The following is a 10,823-nucleotide window of genomic DNA, read 5'->3' as shown; positions in this document are numbered from 1 at the left end:
AAATGTGGACCGCGTGATTGACTCCAGTGGGATTGTCTCCTCCGGGGTGGCGGAGTCTCCTTTCAGGCAGTGCTGAAGGCAGCCCCAGGCGGGTCCCCGAACCTCAGGGGGCCTGAGAAACTGTGGGCGGGGCAAGGGCAAACTAGGAACTTTGTGCAGGGAGGGGCCTGCGGAGGCGGGACCAATAAGAAGCGGGACTAGGCCGGAAGTGGCGCTTCATTGGCGTGACCAGGGGAGTGGCCAAGGAGAGGCGTGTCCGGGAAGCAAGGTCCCCGAAAGGCAAGGAACCAGGGAAGTCTCAGGTACCAGGCAGCTCCAGAGGGCAGAGGGTGGGCGCGGGGACAGAAACTGAAAAGCCTTCCTATGAGAGTCATCGTTATGCTTCACCACCTGCCAATGAACACCTATGTATTTTGGGAGTTAAGGTTTTAAAAAAAAACTTTGATAACTCCCTGTATTCCCCCATCAACCCATTTTAGAGATGGGGAAACTGAGGCTCAGAGAGGGCCAGTCACTCTTAACACCTGCCTTCTCAACCCAGCCTGCCCAGCTTTGTGGTGTGGGTGCTGGGGACCCGTGGGAGGGTTGTGAGCAGGGTTTGGGGGACTTGCTGTTGAAACAAGTTTGGCGTGGGAGGACGGACTTCAGGGGCAAGGCTGAAGGCCTGTCCTGAGCTCCCCTAGCCCATGGTCGCTGCTACCACCACCCCGTGCAGTTCTAACCACTCGGGGCTGGGAAGGCCTGTTTATGGAGGATGACAGTAATTTAAGCTAACTTTTAAAATGTTTATCTTGGCCGGGCGCGGCGGCTCACCCTGTAATCCCAGCACTTTGAGAGGCCGAGGCGAGCGGATCACCTGAGGTCGGGAGTTCAAGACCAGCCTGGCCAATATGGTGAAATCCTATCTCTACTAAATAATACAAAAATTAGCTGGGCATGGTGGCAGGCACCTGTAATCCCAGCTACTTGTGAGGCTGAGGCAGGGAGAATTGCTTGATTCTGGGAGGCGGAGAGGTTGCAGTGAGCCGAGATTGTGCCACTGCAGTACGGCCTCAGCGATAGAGCAAGACTCTGTCTCAAAAAAAAAATTAAAATTAAAATGTTTATCTTGAGTGGGGCGCAGTGGCTCATGCCTGTAATCCCAACACTTTGGGAGGCCGTGGCAGGTGGATATTGAGGTCAGGAGTTCGAGACCAGCCTGGCCAACATGGTGAAACCCTGTCTCTACTAAAAATACAAAAATTAGCCGGGCATGGTGGCACGCTTGTAATTCCAGCTACTCGGGAGGCTGAGGCAGAAGAATTGCTTGAACCCAGGAGGTGGAGGTTGCTGTGAGTTGAGATCGCACCACTGCACTCCAACCTGGGCAACAGAGCAAGTCTCTGTCTCAAAAAATATATATAAATAAATAAATAAATAAAATGTTTATCTTGGAATACAACTTCATAACATCCCCGTAAACACTGGCTTTGTATGCTTTGCTTGGTGTTAAGGCAAGGATGGAACCTTACAGAGGAAGCAGAAGACCATCTCCTGCCGCTCTAGATGATGACCTTGATGGTCCTGAGATGTGGGTTGTCATGGTGATGGGATGGCCCAAAACAAGGCAAAGTCCCACCCCTGTGCTTCCCAACATTCAGATGCATCCTCGCAGCACACGAGAGATCACCTGCATGGGCCGGGCGCGGTGGCTCAGTCCTGTAATCCCAGCACTTTGGGAGGCCAAGGTGGGTGGATCACCTGAGTTCAGGAGTTTGAGACCAGCCTCATCAACATGGTGAAACCCCATCTCTACTAAAAATACAAAATTTAGCCGGGTGTAGTGCCAGCCACCTGTCGTCCCAGCTACTCAGGAGGCCGAGGCAGAATTGCTTGAACCTGGGAGGTGGAGGTTGCAGTGAGCCGAGATCGTACCATTGCATTCCAGCCTGGGTGACAGAGCGAGACTCCATCTCAAAAGAAACAAAACAAAACAAAAAAAACCTAAAACAACGAGATCACCTCCATGTTCAGTTTTATGAAACAGCTGTGCTGAAAACAGCATTGTTCCAAGGGCTCCCTTACAGACAGGATCTTACTTTTTTTTTTTTTTTTGAGACATTGTCTTGCTCTGTCGCCCAGGCTGGAGTGCAGGGGCGTGAGCTCAGCTCAGTGCAAACTCTGCCTCCCAGGTTCGAGCAATTCTCTGGCTTCAGCCTCCCGAGTAGCTGGGACTACAGGTGCCTGGCACTACACCCGGCTACATCTTGTTTTCAATGTAGTTTCTCAACCTGAGAGTCCAAGAGAAATGTTTTCCCTTCAAGGGGTCCAAACGTGACTGAATTGGAACCACTCTAGCAGAACAAAGACAAACTTTGGGGGGCTGCACAGATGTTGGAAGCAATGCAGTGTTTCCTGAGCTGAACTGGGAACTGAAGGAGGTTCACAGCTGGTAAGGTGTTTGGGTCCTATTACTGGTATTAGCATCAGTCTCACAAAGGTTTCTTTCTTCTCTAAGATTCAAAGTCAGTCCTCAGGCCAGGCATGGTGGCTTCTGCCTGTAATCTCAGCACTTTGGGATGAGGCGGGCGGGTCCTTTGAGGTCAGGAGTTTGAGACCAGCCTGGCCAACGTGGTGAAACCCCATCTCTACTAAAAATACAAAAAAAATTAGCCGGGCGTGGTGGCGGGCGCCTGTAATCCCAGCTACTCAGGAGGCTGAGGCAGGAGAATGGCTTGAACCTGGGAGGCAGAGGTTGCAGTGAGCTGAGATCGCTCCACTGCACTCCAGCTTGGGTGACAGAACGAGACTCCATCTCAAAAAAAAAAAAAAGGCTGGGCATGGTGGCTCACGCCTGTAATCCCAGCACTTTGGGAGGCCGAGGTGGGCGGATCACAAGGTTAGGAGATCGAGACCATCCTGGCTAACACAGTGAAACCCCGTCTCTACTAAAAACAAAAAATTAGCTGGGCGTGGTGGCGGGCGCCTGTAGTCCCAGCTACTCAGGAGACTGAGGCAGGAGAATGGTGTGAACCCAGGAGACGGAGCTTGCAGTGAGCCGAGATCGCGCCACTGCGCTCCAGCCTTGGCGGAGGGCGAGACTCCATCCTTAAAAAGAAAAACAAACAAACAAACAAAAAACAAAAAACACAGGACAAAGTCACTCCTCAGACTCCCAACCAGACCTCCGAAACCCACAGAAAGGCAGACAAGTGGGCAGATGCTTATTACCCGATTTATTTAGAGAGATCTCTAAAAAGATGGGGTGTGGCGGGGGAAGGTGGGCGAGGAACCTGGGATGCAAACCAGTGTTTGGGGCCAGGAGTGGCTGTATGGTTTCAGAGGCGCCCACCGCTCTGGGTTTGAGGGACACAGCACCCTCGTCTCGGCCACGAGGCGCAGTGCTTCGGATTGTCACGCACCAGACCGTGGGGCGGAGGAATGGAGTGGCATCCCCGGGGGGAGTTAAGACACACGAGGTTTGCAGTTTCATTTTGTTTCAGAATCAGTTCGGCCATAAAAATGGGACTGGGGTGGGGACAGGCGGAGCGATTAAACCACCGGAGAGGAGGAGGAGGTGGCAGGCACCTCTCCTGGGGCGGGGACTGAGAGGCTGTGGAGACAGTACCATGGTGAAGGACCCCATGGCAATGGGAGTATTGCACTGAGCCAGGTTTCAGGGGAACGGGGACGTGTCGGGATGGCGTAGGGGGACAGAGCCTGGCAGGAGACACATGGAAGTTTCCACCTTGTCAGTCTCAGAGAAAACGCCTTTTAGTCTTTACAGTACAGGAATTTGGACACTGTCCACATTCTCAGTGGACAGCGGCCATCAGAAGTGACCCAGGAGGGGAAGTGGGCATTGGTCACCAATGTATTTACAGACTTCTATCGTGGGGGACAGCGGGGTGGGTCCAGCGGCCTCCCTCACAGGGGATCTGAGGGAGGCCGAGCTCGCTAAATATTATAAATAGGTCTTGCCGTCCTCCTGCCCCTGCCCCTCGGCACAGTCAGTGGAGCACGTCAGCCTCGTTTACAGTTCTCTGAAAAGGGACCAAAAAACACAACCAACAGCAAGGAAATCTCCGAAGGGGCCTTGGAGACAGCCCAAGAATGGAAATGAAATGCTATCCACAGAGCCTTGCACATTTCTCCTGCAAGGGAGCGTCGGCCGGGCACTGGTGTCCCGTATCGCTCGGTGGAGGGAGGCTGCCCTGGACACGGTGCTGCCCGCCCAGGGCCACACCTGCTGCTCCGAGTCACCCCCACAGGCTCTGGGCAGGGGGACTCGAGGGCTCCCTGGGAGGCTCAGTGTGGCCTCTGGGGGTGTGGGCCTTTGAGATGACAATGCTCCTGTCCCTGTTGGTCATCCAGGTCCCAGCCACCCCTTCTGCCCTCTGCCCCTGCCTCCCCGGGGGGTGCCTGCTGGGCGTCCTTCGGAGGGATACGGCGGGGGCTGATGGGTGGATGCCTGGTGCCAGCAGATGAGCATCGGGCTGTGAACTGAGGCCAAAGCTGCTTCCCGGGGCTGGACAGACCCTCTGAGCACGCAGGGAGGACCCCACGTGGGCTTGTCCTGATGGGTGCTGGGAGCCACGCGATGGCCAGTTACCGAGGAGGGTCGGCCCCTCTCCTGGGCAGAGTGGAGAGGCTGCTCTCGTGGAGTGTGTGTCCTCGCTGGGGGCCTCGGGGGTGGGGCCGGCTTCTCCACAGCAGGGGCCTTCCAGGCGCAGCGTGTGGGCTGTGCAGGAGGCCGACGGGACGTGAATGGCGGGTGGCATGGCGTCGTACGGAGGTTGCAACAGACAAAACACAGAGCCCTGCCTGGGAGGTTCTCCAGCCGTCTCAGACCCCACACCAGGCTCTGCCAGGGCTGGAGAGGAATTCTTCCCAAAGGTGCAGCTTCCACTCCAGCTCCTCCCATCCTGGGCACGTCTTGGGAGTGGGGGATCCCCAAAGCCATCCCCAATAAGCCCCTCTCAGGGGTCCTGGGGAAGGGCAGGGTGGGCGACTCTGCCGAGCTCTGGACTCCAGCCAGCACCCTCTGAGCGCAGCGGGCCCAGGAAGCTGCCCCAGGGCAGTCTGCGCTGAGTCCCACCACTGGGAGCACTGCCGTCTTGGAGGGTGCTGAGCCAGAAACAGTCTTCTCTCCCCTCCTCGGAGACATCACGTCACTTAAACGAGAGGCGGCGGACACCCACACCAGTCCTGAAGGAGACTCCTGTGAAGCCGGGCCTGGCCCCCTAGGCCATGCCTCCAGGCGGAGGGGGCGGGGAGCCTGACCTTCTGCCCTGAGCTGGTCTCCTGTGGCCCAAGGCCCGGCCTCCCGCTCTGTCCTGCCATGGAGAAAGCGTCCTGTTGCCTGGGCCCTCCATGCCAGTTGCTGAGTGGCCCACATCTGAAGAGAAAGCCAAGTCCCCAGCCCTGAGCTCCGCCGGCGTGGGTGGCGGCCTGGGGGAGAGGAGGCCTGGCCCTCCAGCTGTGGTGGGTCTGGATTGGAAGCGCCAGAGGTTTTTGCTGAAGGGGCACCTGGGAGTTGGGCATCAGGGCCCCACCGTGGCGGGAACACAGCTGCTGAGTGGCTGCAGTGCTTGGCAGGGTGAGGGCTGTCCCCACAGTCGATGTTCAGGCCAGACGTCCTGCACTGAGGCCCCCAAACCCAAGCTGAGGGCGGGAGGGTCCGCTTCCCAGGTGGATGGAGGCAGAGCGGCTCGGGACCCCAGCCGTCCCCTCTGCAGGCCGATGGGGCCCCTGGGGCTCAGGTCCCCAGAGGCCACCGAGAACAGCCTGGCTTCCTCCTCAGGACACAGGCAGGCACAGCAGAGAACCAAAGAGTGCAGTGGGCAGGGGCTCTTCTCCCTCTGGTTGGTTTGTATCTTTTTTGTTCTTTTCCTAAAACAGCACAAACGTGCTTCTGTTTCTGTTTGTGCCAAGTAAGGACTCAAACAGGATTTGCCGCTCGGGAGGGTCGGTCTCACAGGGGCAGGCTGCTGACGGGGGTGCCGGGGCCCTGGGAGGCTTGTCGGGGAGGGGCCCGGCCGTCGGCATCCGTGCATGGGGAGGACGAGGTCCGGTGGGGCGGCGAGGCGGGCGTCTCCCGAGCTCTGGGCCTCGCGGGGTGGGCAGCGCCTCCAGGGGCAGCCGGAGCAGAAGTGGAGCTCGGCTCTGGGTTGGGGACTGCATAGGAATTACTGCAAGAGCAAGAGGACAGGTGAAGGTGGGCGGTGGGTGGGACGAGGGCCCACCCCAGGCCACCCACCAGGCCCCCTGCCAGGGACTGGCTTCCTTGGGTCAACACAGGCCCTGAGACACTTACCCCACAGCCACCTCAGAGCCAGAGAGCCCAGGGTGGAGCTCTGGGCCACCTGTGCCCTCCCGCCCCAGGCCTCAGTCCCTGCCTATCCCAGTGGCTGGGGACATGCTCAGTAGAACTTTGGAGCCCACGGGGCCGGCGGGCGCACCTGGGCCGCACTTACTGTGTCACTCTCACCGTCGGAGGCCGGGGGGGCCTGGGCGCTATAGTGGAGCGGGGAGTACACCCAGCTCCTCTCATCGGTGGGCTGGCAGGTGGGCGCGCGTGCAGGAGAGCGCAGAAGAGCAGGGTGCGAGGAGGCGCAAGAGAGGCAGAGGGAGGAAGGAAGAGACAGGAGAACATAAAAGAGGCGAATCCCCCACGGAGGACGAGGGGTGGCTCAGCCCAACTGCCCTCTCTGACCCGGTGGACTTGTTCCCAACCTGGAAGGGCCTGGGGCCTCAGCTCAGCTCGGCGGGGCGGGGCGGGGCGGGCAGCAGAAAGCGGTTAGTTCAGTCGAGGCGGGGCCTGAGATAGCGGGTGACAGAGCCGGCGGAAGCGGGTGGGGGTCGCGACCTGGAGCACCGAGTCTTCCTCCTCCTCCTCCACAGCCCGGCCCCACCACAGCCCCCAGTCCTGCCTGTGCCACGGGCACCGGCGCACAGGCTCCTGGAAGCTCTCTACAGGGGTCCTGGGAGGTCGGGGTGCCGGACCTACTTCCCAACCCAGAAGACTTTGGGGACCTGAACACATGGCTGCCCGTGGGCAGGGCCAGCACGCTCTGCCGGCACCGACGTGCGAGGAGAGACTGCGGCTCGGACCACCCACCCTGCAAGAGCCAGGAGACACCTTCCTGCGCAGCGGGGCAGAGTGACGGCCAAGTTCAGGGCTAGGCACAGGCAGGGCCGTGTGCGGGGACACGGACAGCTCTTCCCAGCTGTGCCTGCGTGAGGGGTCCCAGGTCTGGGTGGGATCTGGGGAGGGAGGGAGGGTGCGTTCCTCCAACACCTCCGCCCCGCCCCCTGAGGAGCCCCTGCCCCCTCAAGCTCCCCCTGCTTCTCCTGCCCCCAGGCTGCTTCCTCAGGGCTCCAGCCTGGCCTCCCTGTCTTCCTTGTTGCATCCTCCTCTCTCTCGGGCCTCCGTCACCAACCCAGCCTTCAACACCCCTCCCAGCACAGACGACCTGTGAATTTCCACCAGGCCCGGCCTCAGCCTGAAGTGCCAGGCCTGAATACACATCTGCCTGGTCACGTCCACCTGGCAGCCCTCGGCCCCTAAACTCGTCACAGCCACAACCCAGTCCATCACCCCAAGACCCACTGCTCGTCCTTCCAGTCAGGACAGCGCTGCCCACCCCGCTGCCCAGGCCAACCCATGCCTCCTTATCAGACCTGCCCCCCTGCCTGTGCCACCTCTCAGCTGCCCAGCCTGGCCCAGCTGGGGCCCCCCTCGTGCTCCAGGTCAGCCCAGACCTCACCTGCAGAGGCACTGCCTCTCCCTGCCTCAGGCCCTGCCTCCACACTCCCTCTAAAGGGCCCACCTCTGTGCTCACTCCACCCTGCCCAATCCTACAGCTCCCACCAGACCCCTGTTCCCGGCCCCTGGGCACTGAGGGCGGCGCGCTCCTGCCCTGCGAGGCCGCATCACGGAGGACTGACTCCCGCACTGAGGGGCCAGGACCCCAGTGCAGACCTTGCCTGTTTCTCCAGCATAGCAAATGCAGCCTGGAATCCCTGACATGGGAACGGCAGGTCAGGTCCACCCAATGTCCCTTGAGAGCCCGGTATGGGGAGCCTGCATGGGTGCTCAGTACTGGTTTGGTGGCTGCACTGATGGCTCCCATGGGGACTTGAAAATGTGGGGCCGGCCGGGCATGGTGGCTCACGCCTGTAATCCCAGCACTTCGGGAGGCCGAGGCGGGTGGATCACGAGGTCAGGAGATCGCGACCATCCTGGCTAACACGGTGAAAAGCCGTCTCTACTAAAAATACTAAAAATTAACCGGGTGTGATGGCGGGCGCCTGTAGTCCCAGCTACTTGGGAGGCTGAGGCAGGAGAATGGCGTGAACCCGGGAGGCGGAGCTTGCAGTGAGCCAAGATCACGCCACTGCACTCCAGCCTGGGCGACAGAACGAGACTCTCTCTCAAAAAACAAACAAACAAACAAAAAACTCAAAATTAGCCAGGCATCGTGGCAGGCGCCTGTAATCTCAGCTACTCAGGAGGCTGAGGCAGGAGAATTGCTCGTACCCGGGAGGTGGAGGTTGCAGTGAGCTGAGATCATGCCATTGCACTCCAGCCTGGGTGACAGAGCAAGACTCCATCTCAAAAAATGAAAAAAAAGAAAGGGCAGGACAGCTGGCTTCCTTGTCCTGCAGGAGTTGGGGGACAGAGAGGGACACCCTCAGCCACCAGCTGGGCAGACAGGGGAAGTGGGGGGCAGTGGCAGCTGGGACCCAGAACCGGGTGATCCCAGGAAGACCAGAACCAAGGGCACAGCCTCTTCAGCACTCAGGCCTTGGGGTGCTTTCAACGGCTGCCCTGCCTCCCCTCTGGCCCCCACACTTCTGCTTCTGCTGTGCCTGCTGCCGAGACCACCCTCCCCACGTCTGCCCCTTCAAGCCAGGTGTTTTTCAAAGTCCAAGCACCCCCCTCCATAGGTGGCCTCTGCGAACTGCTCCCTGCCTATGGTGGGGTGGCCGGCAGGGCCGATGGGTCTCTCCAGTGCTCCCCCTCCCAGCAGGCCCCTCTGGGCAGCTCCCGGACGATCTCTGGGACACGGCTTCGGGGTGGCTGGCTTCCTGCTGGCTCCGTGGGATGGAGCTGCCTGGAGCAGCCGGGGAACTGGTCTCCACCTCTTGGGGTCACTCCACAGTGCCTGGCACACAGCGGTGTGTGCTGATGGGTGGGGAGTCAGGGCAGCCTCAGCGGGGGCTTTGTCTCAAGGAGACACTCCTGCTTTGGGTCTGTGGCCCGTTCTGGCTGTGCAGCGCTGAGCAGGTCTCTTAGCCTCTCTGGACCCCTTGCTTTTTGGTCATAATGACAACAGCAGGCCCTGAGGATCTCATGGCTATGTGGGGCCCATGTGGCGTCCCAGGGGGATCTCCTTGAGAGCTTGGGGATCTGGATTTTGACTAAGCCGTGTGGTCTCCCAGGCTCCCAGGGGAGCCGAGGCCTCAGCGCCTCCATCTGTGAGATGGGTGTGGAGAGACCATCTCCTCCCCGTCTCCGTGGCCCTGCAGTTCAGATCCCAGCCCTGCAGCCACCCTGCTGACCTGTGCAACCTCCCCTGTGCAGCCAGCAGGGCCGGGGCAGCCAAGTGTGTACGAGTGAGAAGCGTCCATGCAAGACACCCTGACACGGGAGGGCTGGGGCCGGGGGCAGAGAGGGGCTGGCTGGGGTCCGGCTGGGGTCCGAGGCAGACCCTGGGCCTCAGCTGGGCACCTAGTGATGGTGCCGCCCTATGGAGCACCCAGTTCGACATGGGACCGAATGACATTCCCAGTGACGCACGCAGCCCAGCGCCCGGTCCGGGGCCAGCGTGGCTGACCTCAACCGCAGCCGTGATTTCCCCAAAGCCCTTCTGGAGAACAACGGACGTCAGACACTGAGCTTCCGGCCGGGACCTGCAGCTCCCTGCTGCCCGAGGGGCACCGCCCCTTCTCCCCAGGGTGGCCGGCTGCGGTCACTTACAGTCCCCGAGGTGCTCAGCGTCACGGCCCGCAGTCGGCGATGGCGGGGAGAGTAAATCCAGTACCTCCCATCCGTGAACTGGACGGGGTGGCCGGGCGGGCCAGAGGAGGAAGGAAAACAGAGGACAGCGGATGAGGCGGCCACCCCCGTGGTCAGGTGGGAGAGGCGGAGGGAGGCGGTGGGGAGCGGGTGGGGACAGCTGACTGCCAAGCAGAAGGTGGCGGGTGCCGGGGCAGGGGCAGGGGCAGGACCGAGGACCCTTCTCCCTTCTCTGCTGCCCACTCGGCAGGGCATCAGGACACAGACACACAGCACGACATGGCCCCCAGGCCCCCCGTACCATCCGGAGACCAGGACACGCACAAACCAGTCCCGAGAAAAGGGGTGACGATGTGGGGTGGGTGGTGGCACAGGCACGCGGCCCGTCCCTCCCTTCTCCAGGGCCAGGTGGGGGCATGGGGACCCCAGAGGCGCCACTGGAGACAGAGCAGGGGAGTTAGTTATGAAGCAGCCAGGAGGTGCCCCCAAAACAGGCCCTAAGGCCTGGTGCCCGTGCCCAGCCCGCCTTCCCAGGGGGTGCAGGGTGAGAACAAACCATCTGGGAAGTGGGCTGCAGCCTCCGGCCCTCCCTGTGACCTGGGGCTGCCTGACCCGAGTGGGACCACTGGGGAGTGGAGACGCTGCCTGGACATCCCAGGCCTTGCTGGCCGCCTGGCAGCCACCTCACCCACACCCTGGCAAGGCGGAGCAGGGATCCCAGGTCCCCAGGGCCGGACAGGCCCAGCCCTGCCCAGTAGCAGCCATGAGTCCCCAGCCCACGGTGTGGGAGCATGAAGCCCTCCTGCCACTGCCTGGTCCC

General features: G+C 60.7%; 1 protein-coding gene across 8 annotated transcripts in view; it reads right to left on the bottom strand.

Annotated features, from left to right (window-relative positions):
• Positions 1-3,200: 3,200 nt before the first annotated feature.
• Positions 3,201-10,823, bottom strand: part of PIP5K1C (phosphatidylinositol-4-phosphate 5-kinase type 1 gamma) — a 69,211-nt gene continuing 61,588 nt past the window's right edge. For 4 of the 8 annotated variants that reach the window (XM_030797336.1, XM_030797332.1, XM_030797334.1 and 1 more), the window contains 3 exons: positions 9,965-10,042; positions 6,456-6,539; positions 5,465-6,170 (listed from right to left, as the gene is read on the bottom strand). In XM_030797336.1, the coding sequence (XP_030653196.1) occupies positions 6,168-6,170; positions 6,456-6,539; positions 9,965-10,042 (165 nt within the window). In that variant the 3' untranslated portion in view covers positions 5,465-6,167. The other 4 variants (XM_030797331.1, XM_030797333.1, XM_030797335.1 and 1 more) reach the window with 4 other exon arrangements.

Source organism: Nomascus leucogenys, chromosome 17 (genome assembly GCF_006542625.1).
Source record: "Nomascus leucogenys isolate Asia chromosome 17, Asia_NLE_v1, whole genome shotgun sequence".
Classification (NCBI taxonomy): Eukaryota; Metazoa; Chordata; class Mammalia; order Primates; family Hylobatidae; genus Nomascus; species Nomascus leucogenys.
Note: the sequence above shows the minus strand (reverse complement) of the source record. Positions and strands in the feature narration are given on the sequence as shown.